This window comes from Calliopsis andreniformis, unplaced genomic scaffold, assembly GCF_051401765.1.
Source record: "Calliopsis andreniformis isolate RMS-2024a unplaced genomic scaffold, iyCalAndr_principal scaffold0001, whole genome shotgun sequence".
NCBI classification, from domain to species: Eukaryota; Metazoa; Arthropoda; class Insecta; order Hymenoptera; family Andrenidae; genus Calliopsis; species Calliopsis andreniformis.
Genome location: NW_027480422.1, coordinates 40,135,792 through 40,156,274, shown reverse-complemented (window position 1 = coordinate 40,156,274; position 20,483 = coordinate 40,135,792). Strand labels below are relative to the sequence as shown.

General features: G+C 34.2%; 1 protein-coding gene across 1 annotated transcript in view; it reads left to right on the top strand.

Moving 5' to 3' along the window:
- Positions 1–10,449: 10,449 nt before the first annotated feature.
- Positions 10,450–20,483, top strand: part of LOC143186522 (triokinase/FMN cyclase) — a 79,676-nt gene continuing 69,642 nt past the window's right edge. Inside the window, exons 1-5 of the mRNA XM_076390201.1 lie at positions 10,450–10,566; positions 10,667–10,736; positions 13,455–13,559; positions 18,193–18,198; positions 19,935–20,023. Of these exons, the coding sequence (XP_076246316.1) occupies positions 10,450–10,566; positions 10,667–10,736; positions 13,455–13,559; positions 18,193–18,198; positions 19,935–20,023 (387 nt within the window). The remainder of the gene's footprint in view (positions 10,567–10,666; positions 10,737–13,454; positions 13,560–18,192; positions 18,199–19,934; positions 20,024–20,483) is intronic.

Below are 20,483 nucleotides of genomic sequence, written 5' to 3'. Positions count from 1 at the left end.
ATCCACAGTTGAGTAATAGTTTACTGTTGATAAATAATGCATTATTTATTTTATTTCCTTCTTTATCAGTCCCTTCCAGTGTCTCTTTCTGTTCGTCAAATAATTTTTCATATCACACAACATGTTCTTACAATAAAAATTAAAACAAAATTTGAACATCTTTTTCTTTTGCAGCTTTCATGCTGTTTTTAAGTATGGGAAGGATTTCTTTTGAAATATTTGTTTTAAGGTTTGTACCTTTCATTCTGCTGGTTTTTGCGTCACATAATTTTTAAGAGATTCTCCCAACTGTTTCAATAAACCTGCACAATCATTTATTTAAGAACAGTTTCGGACTATAACTATGCAGGGTGTCCCAAACTAAGTGCGGCAGCCCGAAATGGGAGATTCCTGGAGTGATTCTAAACATTTTCCATTGCAAAAATGTCCTCCGAAGCTTTGTTAACAAGTTTTTAACAAAAAACTCCGACCAATCAGAGAGCGAGAATAGCAAGCACTCGGCCGACCAGCGACAGGGCCCAAGCTACGCGGAGCGTCAGCTACTCACCGTGCTCGAGGCTGGTACAAGAAACTCAAGACCTTTATGTTATTGCCCAATTTCTCCTAAACTATTGGATGAAAAATTATGAAAAAAATCAGGGACACGCTAGCTATCGCGACACATATTGTGGAATTTTTTCAGATTTTTAAATTATTAGCTAAGACATAAGAAAAAAAAACAATGTTAGTGTAATTTCTCATAAACTATTGGATAAAAAATTATGAATAAAATCAGGGACACCTTAGCTATCGCGACAAATGTTGTGGAATTTTCTCAGATTTTTAAATTAATTAACAAAATTGTAAAACATAAAAAACGAGAGACAGGAAGGTTATTGACCAATTTTGTTAAAACTATTGATGGAAAAATTATGACAAAAATGCAACAACATGTTAGCTATGGCGACAAATATTTTGGAATTTTTTCAGATTTTTAAAATAATTAACAAAATTGTGAAACATAAAAAACGAGGAAAAAGTTTTAAAATGCCGATTCAGTAAAGTAATGTCATAGTAAAAAAAATAAAAAGCAATGTTTTCATAGTTCCTACGGATTGTACGTTATTTTACTGTGTATTAAAACATTGAAAACTGTACAAGAATACTTATTTCATAATGAATGGACGTATTAGTTGCTGTAATCGGTAAAAAGTACGGAAACATTGATTTTTACTTTTTTAGTTATGACGGACCAAAGCAACAAATGTTTAAGTAAATTGAGATTAATAATATGACACTCGTAATACGAGTAATTACTACCGGTAAAACTCACCCATTCGGAGAGGAATTCACCTGCTACTTGAACACTTGTTCCATTGGGTCACTGTGCCGATCCCGATCATTGGGGGATGATGTCCAGGTAGCGCTGATCACAGGTATACAATACCACAAGAAGCCACCTTGCATTTACATCACTTCGCGGTCACTAACACTCATCACTTCACCAAACGAGCACTTGACTTTTTAATGACCGACAACCGATTATTTTGAAACGTTCTGCGGCATTCCATAAACAAAAACAATATGTTACACAGTTCAGCGGCGAAATTAGGATCGATACTGACGATTTTTTCCGAAGTCTTTTCTCGTGCCCTCGCATCCCTCCAGTGCAACTTCTCGGGTCTTGTAGCTTGGTCAAAATACTCCAATTTGATTTGCTAGTTGACATCAACGAGGTTGGATTTTCCTCGGTTACTGTTTTTAGTGGAGGTGGTAGTCTCTTCATCGGGTCGAAAAAGTCACAAGCAAATTCATGGGGAAAAGCAGAGACATATCAGATTAGCGTAGGGGATCGTAACGAGTGTCTCGCACATGTAGCCGTTTATGATCACAGGTATTGCCCTGCAGGTTGCCACAGGTGTTGCGTCGCGCTTACCGTTGAAGTCCTTCCGATGCATTCGGACGGATGAAATATGGAATTGCCCGTTTTAAAATGCCAGTTGGGGAAGGCTTCTGAACATTAAACATTTGGTCAACGGATATCTCGGACAGAGAGACAAACTCGTCGATGAGGGGAAAATACGGTAATAGTATTCTCATTCTTTCGTTACATCAATATCAGAGTTCTGCGATCGGTATGCATTTTATTACGGTACACACACAGTGATCATCCAATATTTGTTTCTCTCTTCCCCAAATCATTTTTCTATCCTTACCATAAGAAAATTTGATCCACAGTCTTTTTTCTTCGGAATATTTTAACGAATATCTGTTTATTTTTTCGATTTTGTTTCATAAAAATATTTTGTAAGATAGCAGAGCAAATAGAAATAATAAATTTGAGGGTTTATCTAGTAATAATACAAGAATAAATGTACGGTCACTACATGTGCAGCGTAATAAAAAGCAAGGCTCGGTCGCAGGACGCAGACATCGAAATAGCTAACGAGGTTCGAATACACTTGATGTATTTAAGGGGGCAGACTCCTTCGAGGCCTACTCCGAACCGATCGAAGTACTGTTGCGAAGAAACGGGCACTAGTGAAAACATATAATTTATACATGAGACATTTGATAATGTGGCATCTAGCGTTATCTTGTTGAATTATAAATGAGAAGTGCGGAGGTATAATTGTCAAATCGCATCGTAGGAAAGTTTTGTCACACTGTTGCCACATCAATTACAATTTTATCCATCAGTAAATCTCTACTGAATACGCCTTGAGCCAATATTTTGCTTTATACGGAGTATAGAAAAGGATGGTGCGAGTGAGGAAGAAAGAGTATCACGAATGAAACAATACATATGTGCCCATAATTATGAAAGTGGTCTAAGTCAATTCAAACTTTAAAAACAACATTTTCGTATGAGATTCACACAAAATTTCACATTTATAATAAATTTTCATTAATTAAGACTAATATAATTCTAAATTACAATGTTACATCATATAGAAATATTTTGTAATTTATTCAAATGTAATCCTTTCAAAATCCCAAAATAAGAAATATACGATTTATTTAATATATATATCGCCACCCTTCCAAGGTGACTGAGGGGGATGCTACTGCCCGGATCGATAGCCAATCGATTTGATGGTCAATGGTCAACGCCCGAAATCGAGTTGACACCCCTACACGCGTATATCGGAGGGGATTAAACCGGAGGAGGAAGCAGACTCCGGGAGCAAACACAGTCGTCTAAAAAGCATCGAAGACAGTCGTCTTAAAATCGTCGAAACATAGTCGTCTTCAAATCATCGAGACACAGTCATCGAATCGTCGAAATAACTAGTGGTTTTCGAACCGTCAATGTACAAATAATTACTCAAATTTAATTAGACGAGTAATCTCCGAATCGCGAACATGGCTTACAACCGTGAAGATTTATATCAATTCGCGACGCAACAACCTGGTTCCCTGACATTGACTGGTAACAACACAGTGCTGGTTTCACTCGTGCCGATATACATATAACTCCAGGGAACCTTACGTTTCACGTATACGTTCCCATTCCATAATCAAATGTGAGGTGATATACGTGGGGCATATATATACAGAATAAAATAGTTTTTATTCAGAAAGGTATGTAGCTTTTACAGAAATAATGCTCGTACAAGAACGAGTCGACACGTCGTTTCACAAGGACACTTATTATTGGTAGCGTTTTGCCAAAAGTTTCTTTGTTCAGAATCTATGTATGGGAACTTTATTTTTCCGAAGAGGAGTGTGACAGCTTAGAAAAATACTAAAGCTCAGCAACGCTTTATTACGTGGCTTGCTCAAGGGCCTGAGGGCTAACTCGTCGTCACACCAAGCTGAAAATTTTCTCCACATATATTGAAAGCGTCGCCATAGATACTTTAAGAACAGAGATCTACACGTACTATTAAACTCATGCATAAGGTTAAGCTCTTTGTTTGTGTCGCATTTCACAACTCCTGACACGACTGCTGGTGAAAACACTACGAATTTAGTGTTTACATTTACATTTATCGTGCAGAAGACACGAATTATACATGACATTACATACGTTTTAGACGTACTATTATTTTACACGTTATAAACAATTTCTGTGTTTCTCATTTATTAGCAGCAATAGTAAAAGTTAGTAAAGTATTATTTTATAAATAAATATAATCCGAATTATATCATATTTAATATCAATTTAATTAGAAAAATATCAGGAACATGACAACAAAACTTGCATGCAAAAAGTACTAATTATAAAAAGTTGTTGCCATTGCATTAGTATTGTCTCATATGGATGCTCGCTCCCGAACCCTATTTACACTTATTTGTGGTCGAACCTTTATACCACTGTTGGAGAATGCGATTCAAAGTGCGCGGTCAAACATTGCGTGCAGGGGCCTTGCGGTTGATCTTTTGTTTTTCTTACGCCCTTCCGGTGTGGTTTCTTGTCAGAGTCACGTGACTCTCATAAAGTGTATTTTATTTCTATGTTCTTTTAATTGCAATACATTCCAGTTATATTCCAAATGAGTTCACTGATTACCGCTTAAACCTCCCACAACCTCAACAACCACCCGTGCCGCCGAATTAATTGCTTCACTGGTTCAAAGATAATTATCTCAGTGGTGGAGATAAAACTTTCACATTTAACGCATAGGACTTTTTCACCTTTCAAACATTTTCTCTATTCAACAAACTGAATATGTTGACGTAATAGAACAAATGAACATTAATTTCAATGTTATAAACAATTATGGGCGGGATTTTCACAAACGTCCACTGATCCAGAGGTATAAATTCGTCCCTGAATGCTGTGCCCATTAATATCAGTCGATATTTTACATGAGTATTAACTTGCTCCACAGTGGGGTAAATTGATACATTTTGTATAATTTTGTACAATACATAAAATTTTTAGTATATCAATACATTATAATGAAAGTATACTGTAGTATGTTTTTTAATTAGTTTAAATAGAGATTGTACAAATAAGAAACTAAAAAATGTATCAACTTACACCAGTCTACTTCACGAGACGATTTTGAACAATTTGAGACCTACTGAAATACATAGCTATCGCATCACTACGTATAAATTATATTCCAATTGTTGTGAATTTAATACAAATTACAACTGACCACAGACAATTATCAGATATACTTCCTAATGATGAACAAAACACTTTAACTTCATTTAATTTAATTAATTACAAGGTGTCTCATTTGAACTTAAAGAAACAATTATCTTCCACATCATTTGTTATTTCAAAAAACATTTCAATTTGAACTTACTTTGTTTCGAAGGGGACATCTTCTAATAGATAGTCAGAGATCTTCTCTAGGTGAACATACTTCAAATCTTTCAAGGGGACCTTTCTTTTTTTTTTAAATAAGCTGTCTATATGCTTTTATGAAAGACCAGAAATAACAGTTGTTTTTGTTATGAACAGAGTTCGTAACCCCATTCGTTACTTACGAGTTTTGTGACGGGATGTCTAGGCCACCCGAGATATGTTTTATAATATACTCACGCTCCTTTAGAAGTGACTAACCGAGTAACTGCTTTGTATTATCTATCGCTAATAATGAGATTATGTGAAATGGTAGTGTGGTCGCAATAGCAGAGCGGTCTTTAGAGAGTAGGAAAGCTCGTTGACGATGCAGAAGTATATTTACTATATTTACTAATTAATTATCCTGAAGGATAATGGTAAATGGATTAGGTAATCATCTAGTCCCATACGGGTCCCTGTACACGTGATTATTTTCCAAGAGGTGGAGACTTACACTTGTATTGTATTTGGAAAAGTTAAATAATTAACTCAATATAAATGAGAAACCAAAAGAAAAATAAACATGTCCTCAAATATCTAATACTTCATAAACAAATATAATATCCTTAACCAATTCAAGTTAACAGTAACATAGAACACAAAACATAAGAATCATATATTTAAAAAAAACAAAAGGGAAATGCATTACGCGCAATGAGCGCGCAATTGTAAAATAATATGATTCATATACACGCAAAATAATTACATCTTTGAGAGTAAGAAACAAATACATAATATGGTACAAAAGAAAGAAGGAAATAAAAATATTAAAAAAAAAACATATTATATCACGTTGTTCACGTGGCTCTCTGTACCAAGGTGGCCCTTAGGATACCAAGGTAAATCGACGATATGTCCTTCAGACCATGCGGAGCATACAGATAGCGTTGCCACATGATGAGTAAATTGTAGATCAAATATCAATATCAAAATCATACAAAATAAAATGAAAATGAATGTAGATAATCTGTGCAACTCACACAATTAATGAAATCAATTTAGAAAAATCAAATCAATGTTGAAATCGTGCCCTAAATCAAAGTCTGGATAATGCCGGGTTGTAATATGTTTGTGATTGACTGAACAGGTGACATCAAATCAGCTACCAAAGTAGCAAACACTGGCGACGAGCGCGCGAAGACGCTACGTTAGCTGGATGGACAAAATTGTAGGGCATAGAAGAAGATGGCGTTAGCGCATGGTTCAACCGACCAATTACAGCGCTACTAAAGAGACTTTAGATAAGAGTGTCTCTAGTACAAGAAACGGGCAGTAGTACGCATTAGTAGTCGACGCGAATAGAAGTATTTTATTAATAAAGTTTATATTTTTATATGAGTGCTGATTAATTTATTATTCGAAACCCGAGATCCCGTAGAATTAGTAAGGCTAGATTAGTGTAGCATAGTTCGCTACAAAATCGGTTACAGTCCAGCCATCTAATTACGCAGCCATCGCTCTCCCGTCAAGGAACATTCTTTGTTTACAGCAAAATTTCTTTATTGGTCCTGAGGGACAGGTGGGTTTAGGTGGGGCGCTGAAAGACAGGATTTAACGGTTTTTGACAGTCACTAGCCTAATTAAGCCAATTTTAGGCGTTAATCCTTTGGTTGACACCTACGAGCTCACATGATCTTAGTAGCCTAGCCGATCGCGGTAACCTTTTGGCATAGTTTAATCTACACCGATCTGGGTAATTTTAAGAAGTGCAATCTCGGACACTTCTGTGCAATCCATAACTACCTTTTAATTTATTTTAGTGTACATAGTGTAAGTTAATCATGTTGGTTAGGAAAAGAATAAAAAACTACGCCATGCAGTTGGAATCCAGAAAATATGTGTCTACACCTTGGTCATATATTTATTATATAGTATTGAATATTAAATATAAAGATAAATTAACTCTGTAGATGAATAGAAAAACATAAATAATAAACTTCCTTCTTTAAACTGAACATTCTTTTAAACTTGCAACTTAGATATAACACGTCCATCCATAACTCGCCAGGTTTTCTCATACAGTTGCCATAACCCAATCACATCTCCCTCTCTCACACATAATTATCAACCTGAGAGAAATTAAGATCGTATTACCATCAAATCGTGATTAAGTTAAGGTTGTACAGTAATAAATGTAGTATAAACTATAAAGAGCGTGTGACTCATTGATTAAAACCAGTTTAAGTTAATTAACGGTCAGTAATTATTAAACTCGCTGTAACAATTCATATAGGTTTTTAAACTTTTATGGGAAACGCTCGGCATCTTCGTCGCTCACATGAGTCGCACGCTGTGTACAGTTTTTATGTTAGTTCAAAAACTGAACATCGAAGGTTTTCATTTCGATTTTCGAAATTCCCTCGCATTACAGACCTTTTTTTGCAATCACTTGTAACCGTCTTAATTTGTGCGCGATACAAGTGCACTAGAATCTTATAAGCAATTCGCAAATGACTCTAACAGGCATCGCAGAAAACAAGTTCGATTCGCGATGCAAGGTGTTAATCGCGCATTCAGACCACACTCATTCGGACATATGAGAATTCTCGTGTCGCGTTTATCTTCTTGAGGCTGCAGAAGAGCACATACACACATACACGCACGCACATACATACTTTCAAGTTTCGACTTTCAACGACGATTCCATGGAGAGAGGGGGTAATATAATAATTATGATTCAGAATTTTAAACGTCAAAAGCCAGAATATGCCAGACTAGGAAAATCCATTGTGACAAAGCATTGCAACTTGATGGAAAATAGTCAGTAATAACAAGTAGATTTTTGTTCGCATGAACGGTTATCACCGCTAAATTTTTAAGAAATTTGTTAAAAAATGAAGTGACTAAAACATTTTATTTTTTATCCGTTCTGGGTATGCATAACCATCGTAAACGATTCGTATCATCGTTCCTTACTGTAAAATAATTCTAAAGAGTACGTAATATTCATAATTCTTTAAATTAATTATGATCTTGCGTTTTATCTCTGCCATTGATATTTAAAGATTGGTAATTTATGTGACATGTTATCAATGAGTTAGTATATTCTTCTACTCCAGCAAACTAACTTCTATTTGTAATATAAAAAGGATGTGCCAAATTTTACAGTAGGTAATTTTTCGGGTAGAGTTGCAATTACATAAGGTTCTTGAATTGACAAAATGGCTGCAATCTTTCCTGAGGGTTTTTCTTAAAATGTATAATATTCCTTTGACATTATTTTCATTTATCAAGAAAAGTTTCTAATTGTTCTTTTCATTATTAGAATTTGTAAAAGACTAACTTGTTTTTTAGTACTTATTTCATTGGTAAAGAAAATAGTCCCAATACAACAATGAGCTTGTTTTAAAGTTAGCATCATGTTTCGAAACGAAGAATAACTCATGAACGTATATCGGTGGGACAAATACATTGAAAGAATCCGTTGACACAGACCAGGCTTCGGAATTAACTGCTCTTTTCGATCGTTTTCAAAGGCGACGCCTCCTTTCTCCCTCGCACGTCACTTCTCTCCGCGGCGGCCCTAGTGCTCGGAAGGGCTCAGGCGCGTGCCACAAGAATCGCGCGTCAGGGGATACCACTGAGAAAGCAAAAACGCATCAACAATAGTACCTCATGGGTGATGTGAAAATCTATTGATATAAGTATCATCGCCCCAATGCGCCACGCGCGATTCTTCCTGTAAAAAAAATATATTTATACTATTATTACTATATACTAATATATTACTATTATTACTATATACTAATATATTACTATTATTACTATATACTAATATATTACTATTATTACTATATACTAATATATTACTATTATTACTATATACTAATATATACTAATATATACTAATATATACTAATATATACTAATATATAGTAATAATAATGTTACAAGAAATTCGCTTTCGCTAATAAATTGGCCCCGTCGAACCATGCAATCCTGTATAAACAATTCTTTTTTATCTCTAATACATTAGGATATAACGTACTGTACAGTGTTCGCTAGGACACCCTGTATATTTTTGATTACATCAATTAAATCGTTTTGTCGTGGTCTGTAAAGAAAATATTATGCTGTACGTATCAAAATATAATTAGTTTAAAAAATATTTTAATTTCACTTATATGAGGTAGCATAACTGCAATTACTGCAAATATTGCTTCAAACAAAATCTATATGATTAATAAAGGAGTTACATGGTGAATTGTTTCATTTGTTCTTATCATCAGTATTTTTCAAAATTATTATTAGTAATTATAGAACAAAGGACATTCGTAGAATGAGAGTTTTTCGCTTAGATTCTGAAGTATTAACTTTCAGTAGTAGGTTTAACTTTCATGTTTATTCTATGTCAGAATAAGTGTGTTAATTTTGTTTTCTCGTATTTGGTGTCTGATCTGAAATTGTCGTAGGCATGGTACGTTCCTTTTTTAATCCCCCCCCCCCCCCCCCCCCCCCCCCCCACTTTCTCACTCTCTCTCTCTCTTCCTCCCCATCCCTTCTGTTTCTTTTCCGGTATGGAGTGCGTTATGGAGAACACTCGTGTGTAATCTGAACGCGTAATATGTATAATTTATTATCATTATTATTACTTTATATATATGTATATACACACATATGGATGCACGCATGCATCCATAGATACATACGTACAGCCATACATACGTACAGACACACATACGTACAGCCATACATACATACACACACGCACACACAGAATATACATACATATATACATACATACATAAAAATCTAAAATTATACACTTACAAAAAATCTAATCTCCTACTTGAGATATCGTACAATATTCATCAAATTGTTGAATTTCTACCTGATACATTTTTTACTAGAATCATCCCTTGCGGAAAGTTTGCAATAGTTCCAGCTAAATGCTGCTTTCTGTATACCAGTATTTTATACGTACGCAACATGTAAGATAACAAGTTGTATATCAATCATAAGTAAATATCAATATGTGTTTGTTTAAATTTAAGATAAATACTTATTATCTTCCTTACATTGATATAATTATGTTTCTGATAACCTATAACCTTTAAGCAGAAGCTAGTCACTTGAAAATATTTTATCTCACAGTACACTGAACAACGTCTTTATAGATTGCTTGGTTTACTTGACTGAACTACATCAAATTTCAATCGAAAATCATGAAAAGCTTAATTAATTCCTTCAGTGATGCAGTTACTGAATCGTTATTCGGCTTATATTATACTTACCCGCAGCTTGAGTATCAAATGAAGCATAAAGTCGTTCTAATTCCGAATGTACGTATAGAACTTTATGTTATAAAGATTTCTTGGGATCTTACAATATGCTAATCACCTTTATATAGATATATGTCTAATTAAATATATTGTAATTCAGCTTGAAGATCGAAAAAATAAAGTATCTGTCATATGCGGTGGTGGAGCTGGACATGAACCTTTTGCAGCAGGTAATATTTAATTGTAAATGTCATACAAATTACAACAGTAATCTACTTTTACTAAATCTTTTATTTAGTTGAATAATTTTTCTAAAAATTAAAGTAAAAATGCCTTTAATGTAGAATTTATGGGAGAACAACACTTTGAAGAGTCGAAGAAACCGATTTTCTTTTACATTGATAATTTAAAATATATAAACGTTTGAGAATATGCTCTTAAAATATTCAAATAAAATTATTGTAAGTAACGAAGTTACAGCGGTTTTTACTTGATCACCCGCGAAGCTCTAGAAAGTGAAAAGGAGGCGTTTAGATGAGCAATATGATTCAGCAAGGGTAGGTAAGAACATTTATACCTGATATTGCATCAATAGCTTTATTAACATCTAGGCAGTCCTTTTCTTATTATGCTTGCAATCCGTAAGTATAACTTCAGATACATTTTCATTTCTTTCAAAATTACGCAAGCTTCAATGCTCTAATTTGAAAGTATTCACCAAACACATCTTTAACTTGTGCAATTATTGCTCAAACAGCATCACATTTAGCTGTTTGTTTATTTAATAGTGGAACGAGATCGTATTTGAATATCATAAACGGTCTGCGAATTAAAATTGGTTGCACAATGCATAATTATTACATAGAGGAAGACGCACCTGATATGCGCATGAGTCTTGATACATATTTCGACGTGTAGACTTGTGAAATGTTGATAAATCGAACATAAACAAGGAAGGATGGTCGATACTATCGTCCAAGAATTGAGGAGATATAGTTAGTTTTAAAATTTTTATGCTTATAAACAAAATAAATAAACTTAAAATTTAAAACGCGTTTTTCGCCAATTTTAAAGGAATCAATTTCTACTTTCGCGTACTTATTTTGCATACACATGTCTTGAGTTAAGCGTACGGAAATTTTATTACAATAGTATTCACTATTTTTTGCTACTCCAAAATATACTCATTTCTGGTCGCGTTTTTAAAACCTCTTTTTTCAACATCTGTCACTTTACTAACGATTATTATAATTCAACTTTCATAGTTTTAATTGAAATTACACTAATAGAGGTTAAAAAGTTGTTTGAACTTTTTCCGTGGATAAATTAAAGGTGAATAAATTGCACAACCACGAAATTCTACTAGGTATGCGGCATTTCATGGTAACAGCTGTAGCATGATTAAATGTACATATTTAGTAACACACAAATTCTTACTTAGCAGCTAAATTGTATATCTTTAACCTCCCAGTCAATAAAATATTCAATAATGCATGTATATTTGAAGAAAATTCATGAAATGCATGCTTTTTTTGGCCGTCAAAATGTTGTTCCCTCTTTATAGTTACTATTTAAATGAGAGCAACTTCAATATGATTATATTTATAAAAAAAGGAACTCAAGAAATCTCGAATGTAGTTTTGTTATTCTTAATTTTTCTCTTATTTTAGCGTTCAAAATCATTCTTTAAACTCGTTCCATTGCAGCCGAACACCCTATATAAGCATTTTCTTCTTCAATTTAGTGTCTTATTATTCATGTCTTGAAGTGAATGGACATTATAACCTTCGGTAGAAGGGTGGCTTATATCCGAATGTAGTACCTCAATCAAATTACTTTAACAAATTGAGAATTGTATAAACAATTTTTTAGTACTTATTTATGTTGTATTACTATCGCTTTGTATTAGAAAATATGTCAAATTTGATTTGTCGATTCTCAATCGAGTTATCTTAATTTTTAAACTCTTGTGACTAATAAACCACGGTATAAGTACAATTTCGTTATCTGAGATCTTCATCTTATTTCGACGTCTATAATTATCTTGAATTTTCTCCTACCTGTAACAGAACACCTTGTATAGGCCTTCACATGTTGCTTAGAATTAGTTACTTTCTCACGCTCCATCCGACTTTGTTTGATCTATTTTTCATTCTTTATACACATTTATTTATCCTCCTTTCATGTTTGTATTACAATATAGTTATAATTAGATTTTGGCAATGGTTATCCACAAATTTGTAGTTTTATACTCACTAAAACATTATGTTATATTTTGCGTTTTGTATAAAACATTATACATTTTGTACTGATTACCACTTGCTTAAGTACTTGATGTTCCTATTAAGTTTGAAATTAGCAATTTCTAAGAGGCGTTTAAATTCCAGAAGAATGATTAGGTCACATTGGCCACAGAATTGCCAACCATGAACAATACTCATGCGACACTTATATTTGTTAACCCCTTGACCTATAACGAGTCAAACTCGTGCACATTTTCTGTATCCTCGCTGCCGATTACGCGATAATGCGTGATGAAAATGTTTTACAGATAACCGTTCACGCATTATCGTGTGAGGAGTCTATGTTCGCTTAATGGGTGTTCTGTGGTTGGCAGTTTAGGATAGATTCCCGTTTCAGATCGGCAGTGAAGGTGATAAAATTACGGAAGAAAATCGTAGGTCAAGGGGTTAAGCTGATTTATAAAATACTTATTTTAAGACAATCGCTATGAGTTTACATTACATGAAAGAAGGAGATAGAATAAATTTAATATATTATTTAAAAAAAATTTTATTTATAAAAAGATCTATACTATGGGGAGTATAGGGAGAAAAGTTGCTTTTCTTATAATATCTATAGATCCTCCATACATCTTATGATATTGAGATATTAAATTCTATATAAATACCCTGATAGGTTTATCATCAATATGTGGTTATTTGCAGGTTTTGTTGGAACTGGTATGTTGACTGCATCTGTGACGGGATCTATATTTGCTGCTCCACCGGCGCAAAGTATTTCATACTCCATTGACCGTGTTTCTGCACATAGTAAAGGTATTGAAGTCACTGAAATTTAATCATTCTTAATATTGTAATTATTTTCCCAGTATATCTGGAGAATATTATTTACCCACTATCACTACACTGAATAACTATCCCAAATATATTTGATATGCGCTTCTTTATCATTTTGTGTCTACATTGGAGGGTTAGAAATTGTCCCCACAGTTGATGGTGGAATACATATTTGTTTTAATAGCTTGAGAACTATTTGGAGAAGAAGAAAAGTTTAAACTGAACGATTATTTATTTTCGAATAGCGAAATCGCTTGACAAGAAAGGTCCTCCAACTCAATTCAGAAAATTATAAAATTGTAAGAATATGTAGGTATGTTATACGCAGTTTCTTGCTATCGAAATTCACTTTACGAAGTTCAAATTAATTCTCCGAAATTCAACTAGTTTTGCATTTTATTTTATAACTCGCAAATTGTAAGATACTAGCTTTTGCCCTCCAAACGCGTGAATGTCGTGGATTGATTGAAACTCTATTTAATTTTTTAAGAATAGTGTAGATATAAAAAAAGCACGTTTGAAATATTCACCAATATAAAGTTTCATTCAAATACTTAATTAGTAGTTTTTGTTTTGTTGCCCAGCAGCCGAATTCTGCTAATTTCTACCTATAATTCATAGTAGACTAAAAACCCGAAAAAGTGTCCAATATTCAAGATTTCGTACAATTTACATGAAACTTAGTAATCAAGGATTTTTAACATCTATTATAACGAATATACGATTAAAAACTAATTTTGACTAGATTTGCATTGAATTTGGTTCATACTTATAGATTTTCCAGATCTCTGAAGACGAATCTGCTATTAAAAATTTATAATATGGCGTATTCGATACATCAGCTATAAAATTTGATTTTTTTTTTTTTTATATCAAAAAACGAAGATTTTTTAGTTATGACGCTCGTAATTTGCCTACAATATTTGTAGTTTCCGAAGATGGAGTAAACAGTGGAGTAAACAGTGTAATTTCAGACTTAATAATTATTATCCCGACTATTTGAGGTGCTTTATTGGAGTAAGTCCCCTTATCTCTTACTACTCATATGTATTCACGGTGCTTGGTGAAGTTACGCATGTTCGCGATGTTTCAAACAGATCTTCGTAGCTGTCTATTCTTAAGTATCTTATTGCACGTTCAGCTTGGTCCGTTATTCGTTCAGCGATAATTAACCTTAACAACATATATTTGTCGGAACAAAGAGACCTTGCGTATCGCACGTCGGAGATGAAGTCTTCTACCCCTACATCGTCGCGTCCGCGTAGCGTTTTAATAATTCTAATTACTTGAGTGGGTTTTTGTCCTAACTCGTTATTTGACCCTCTACTTTGGTTGCTTCCGTTGCCGTGTCGTTCCTCTTTTTCGCTAGAGGTGCCTTCTGGATCGTCCTGATGGGTCGCGGCCGTTTCTTGTTCCTTTTAGCCTAGACGATTCGCTTTCTTCTGTTATTACAGTTGCGTTTAAAGCCTTAGCTAAATCTATAATTTCTTGTCGTCTATTCCTATTTTCTTCTTCAAATAATTTCATGTGGTCAGCTAATGCCTTAGCCATTGTGCTGACAGCATATCTAATTTCGTCAATAGACTGTTCCATTGTTAATTTTTCTATAATTTCCTTCTGCTCTGTGATCGCCTTTTTGTATACGGGAATAGGGCTCTCGTCAGAACTGGTGGTGGGTTTAGGGTTTCTGTACGCAGTGAAAGCCGTACTTGCCTTGTTCGTTGATACCTCTATATGTCTCAGAAGTGGCACTCGTAGTCCTTCCTTGGACTGATCTTCCGTAGACAATGTCCAGTGGAATTTCTTCTGACACTGACTGATGGTATCCTGGCAGAATCGCCAAAAATGTCACGCCCAAAGGGTAAAATAAACGTCACTCCGTACAATTTGAATGTTTTCGCAAGGAAATCTTTTACTAATTTGCTGCTGTACAGAGAGGTTTGGGGGCCTTATATAAGTTTTGTTGCTTTTTAGAAAGTTTCCCCTCCTTTTGCGCAGGGTCCAAGGGCAACGTTTGCTCAGAGGGATGATTCAGGACTAATCGGACCCCCCCCTCCCGGCGTACTCGCTATGATCCAGGCGCGTATGGGAGGAACAGGGCCCCGCTCCTCGCCGGTGACGATCTGCATTTGTTCGTCACTATGGAGACTTCCCCAGGACTTCCTACACCTCCTGCCGCCTGGGCAACGTTCTCCGTGCTCAGGGTCCCCCAGGCACCCGAAATTAGCAGCATTTCGATTTCACGATATTTTTCTTCAGGAGGCGTCTCTCGGCACGTGTTCCGTAAGGGAGCCGTACGGTCCTTCTCGTCACTGATTTCACGAAATTCACTAAAACAGGGACGGCGCTATGCGCAACGTCACAGTATTTATTTAAAGAAAATATCGCCATAAATCAGTTACAGAATATTTGAATTAATTCGGCAATACGTAATAGCAACGTCTCGCATTTTGAGATAAACAAATGAATGTAAACATTGTGAATGCTCATTTCTTCAACTGTTGTCTGTTTGTGTCGCAAGATCTTAAATTCTTTGAGACACGAACTTCCTACATTGTTACAAGAAATTCCGGAAAACATCAACGAAGATATGTATTTCCAACAGGACGGCTGTTCAGCTCATAATGCTGCAATAGTAAAATCGTATTTAACTACAGTTTTTGTGGATCGATGGATCGAAACATACATGTATGATCCAATTCGATGACCAGCTGGCTCGTCGGATATAACCCCTTAACATTTTCATGTTTGGGGATATTTACAATCGATTGTGTATGAAAGACCTGTGGATTGTATTGAAAATCTTAAAGAACGCATAATTCACACGTGTAGAAATGTAAAAAGAAATTCCCTAATGGAAGCTACACGTAAGACTTTGTTACAAAGAGCAGAACTTTGCGTTGCAGAAGATAGGATGCAGTTCGAAAATTTAATTTAATTACTAATTAATTGCATGGGTATTTTTAACATTTGTGTTTTCAATTCGGCTCCAAATAAATTTATTTATTTTTTTTTGTGAGTCAGGTTCTGAAGCAATGTTTACGTTCACTTGTTTACCTCAAAATGCGAGGCGTTGCTATTACGTATTGTCTAATTATTTCAAATATTCTGACAACCGATTTATGGTGATATTTTCTTTCAAGGTTATTTGAAAGTCATCGTATACCAGGTCGTTGAATTCGTTTCAACGTCGCCTACAATATTATGAAATTAATAATATCCAGTTCCATTTAAAGATATGTCGGTAACCTCGATTTTTTGTTAAAAATCAATTTTTTTTTTTAATGTAAAAAATTGCAATTTCTTCTCCGTTAAATACTGATTAACTTTGGTGGGAAACAATTTTCTGTCAAACTATTCGAAGGGGCTAAAAAATTGTGGGGACTACTTTGTGCCACAGTCTGTATAACGGAACTTCATGAATCAAATTAAACAATTGCTTACATTATTAAATAAGTTGCTTTAATTCAAAAAGGTGTGCGTAGCATTTCTCCTTTAGGGTAAAATCGGCTTGATTAATAACAATCAAACATTTATTCAATGTTACAGGAAGGCCTGCAATTCCCCGAAGAAACGTTAAAAAAGCAAACAAAAGTACGTCAAATATATTCGGTCCCTTAAAAAATCTACTGTATAAAATCCGATTTCCCACAAAGCACCAATCGTCTGAAAATACGAATTTAAAGTATTAGGTCAAACAAATCCATTTAAACCATTTTAAAACGACAAATGCAAGAATTTAATCTTCTACCAAAATATTGTCAATATTATAGTCCCAAGAAATATCACTTTTAATCTTATTTCTACCGTTACCATGTGTTTTCCACGAACAATACTTTTGACGTTACTTGCACATGCTACACAAAAATTATGTTTCACCCTATAAAGTACGTCTTCGTTCTTCGTTAACAGCACGATTGCCAGAGGACAAATCTGCTCTCTGCTGCTTGTGCGGCTCCTTTTATACTCGAAATTCTAAGAATACTCCTGCGCAGTGTTTCGTAATTTAGGTTGTCTTATTTTATTTTCCGCATTGTTGACATCAGTTATTATGATTCGGATTGATTTTTATAATGATTTATATCAGGCATTGCAAATTAAGTATGTTCCATGCACTCATTGACTAAACGAATTTGAAGATGCGCGCCATTCGGTCATCTTGTTCTTAAAGACGGAAGTTACCTCTTTCTTTTATTTTACGTCTTGCATCAGTTTGTGCTTTTTGTTAGAAGCCATGTGCGGCAGACACAGCAAATTAAAGTATTCATTTTTATTTTACCGTTGTCTTGTTAATAAACCCAACATCAGGAATGTAGTAAAATGTAATATTAATATAATCTATAACAGTGCTGAATTTAATATAACAAATTTTAGCAATTTATAATTAATTCTTGGGAAATAGAAAAATGAATACAAGAGGAGATAGAAAGTGGGGTTAGAATAGAATAGAAGTAACAGATGAAAACAGAAAAAGACAGGAAGAGAAAAGAGTCGGTAATAGAAAAAAGAAACGAATAGAAAAGAATAGTTGAAATTAGAGAAGAATGAAAAGAATAGATAAAAGTACAAAGGAATGGAAGTTTGTCGTAGCGTTACAATAGCACAGACAACAGTAATGGTTTTTCCTCTTTCGTCATGGACGGTACTCCTGACGCGTTTCTAGCCCATTTGTGTTAAAATTTTGGTCGGTTATAGAACAACTGAAATTCCTGTTTCGTCCATGTTGAAAATTTAGTGACATTCAAGTTTGTTCTTCGTTATAACTTCTTTAAGATTTTTGTAAAAACGAGTCACTCGTTCTTTATTATAGTCATCGATTCGACTCATGCTCGTCGATTCAGGTTTGCGAACACTGATTCGAGGATTTCGTTCCAGAAATTTGTCTAACCAGTCTGCTTTTGCTTATTTAATTTCTTTGCTAAAACTATGAGAAATTTTCAAGTGTTCTGCACATTCAAATACGATTTCTCGAAACCATCTGAAATTTAACCAATAGAAATCTGTGACATATGAATGAGATGATCTGCTAGTAACTTTTCTTACTGCTTATTAAATACAGCTTTTCTTCCAAGACGAGGAGCTGTTGGTACTAGTGTATGATATCTTTTTTATAAATTGTTGTACGGAATTCCGAACTTTTTGGCAATTTTATGAACAGTTTAGAGTTTCTAGGGTCCACTGTGTCCTTTCTGTTGTTCTTATTTGTTTTTGCGGCATTTAAAACAATTAAGTGAAAAAATATTGCACGCTTTCGACATAGGATAATGGAATCCATTTGACTAGCATTACCCCTAATGGACTTTTTCGTCTTGTAATTGCTTAGTTAAAAAGTGGTCGATCATTTCAACGAAACGTTTACCAAGCGACAACGTAAACGTCAACCGTGACTCTTTCGTGTCGCTCTACACGTCCCAATAGTACAATAGGATTGGATTTGCTCGGATATAAATGTAACTGCTTTGTTTTCATTGTCCTGTGGTTCTAATTTCCCTGTGTTCTTCTAAATGTTTCTTTTCTAATTATTATTTTCTTCTAGGTTTCTTTTTGTAATTCATACCTGGCGTAGTTTTCTTATTTTTTTGAAGCTTTTTATTGAGATCTAATTAAGAGAAGTAACTTTTATTTGAAAACTTTTTTTCTATCACTTATACCTAGTTTATAAATTCCTGTATAAAATCGAAAAGTTAACCGAATTTGGAAGGGTCAATTTAAACGCTGTAGAGTAACTTTGGCCTGCAAGAAATATATATTACATACATACATATGCTCTGTATATCATCAAAGTTTCATCATTTTCTGAATTTCCAAGTTATTTTGTTAAAATGATTTTATCCATTTTTAGTACATTTAATTTTATGAAGCTTTGTGTGACTTTGTTTAAAGTATACAAACGATTAATTTATTAGCACTTTCCGGTCGAACCGTCGCATATTTCCGGCAAGGTTTTTTTATCATTGTGGTTGTGCGGCAGGGCAGAATATTCCACATAAGAGTTACCATATTTTTACAAGTTCTTCTAATGATCCGATGAAAAAGTGTTTTAAACTAAAGTTGCTTAATTTCCAATCGGCTACAAATGACAATAAAAGTTTCCAAAAGCTTTTCTCGATGAAAAGTCAAGGTCACCTTCATTTTTTAAAATGGCATTACGTTATTAGCTCTGGTAACTATGATTTCTTTCAAATGTCTACAATTTACTAGTGATGTTTCAAATACATTTTCATTATTCTTGATTTAGTTCATTTTGATGTAGTATCACTCTTTAAAGTTTTCCTATTTCTAGTTGAACAACCAGCATAAGCATAATAAACAATGAATCAGTCATTTATCAATACAATATACTTTCAGCTGGCATCTTAATGGTGATTCCAAATTATACTGGAGACCGTCTTAACTTTGGAATTGCAATAGAGAAAGGAAGACAAGCAGGTTTAAAGGTAAACCGAAAATTTATTAAATGAGTTGTATGATAAGGGACGCATAACCTTTATGGTTGAAACTGCTTGCATTAGACCTGGCTTGACAACGAACATTCCTCAATATGAATCCCCAAATTTCGGATAATCAAAATACATTTATGAAACCGGTTTCATGTTCATGCATAGGGTATTCATCCTAATGGTTACCATGCTTTTTCAGCCATTTCTGTTAATCTCACGAAAAAATGTTCCGAACAAAAATTATTCAGCACTTTCGTGGTAACAAATTGTAACGGTACAAAACTTCAAAAATCTATTTAATAAAAATTTGGAGCCATGTTGACCATTTTAAGTAGCCCATGTATTTTAGACTTTGTAACATTATAGCTGATGAAAAAACGAATTCTACGACATCTTATACAATAAGTTTTGGGTATCCTTTTGTTTGCAAGGATAAGCCATCAAAATGATGTCTCAG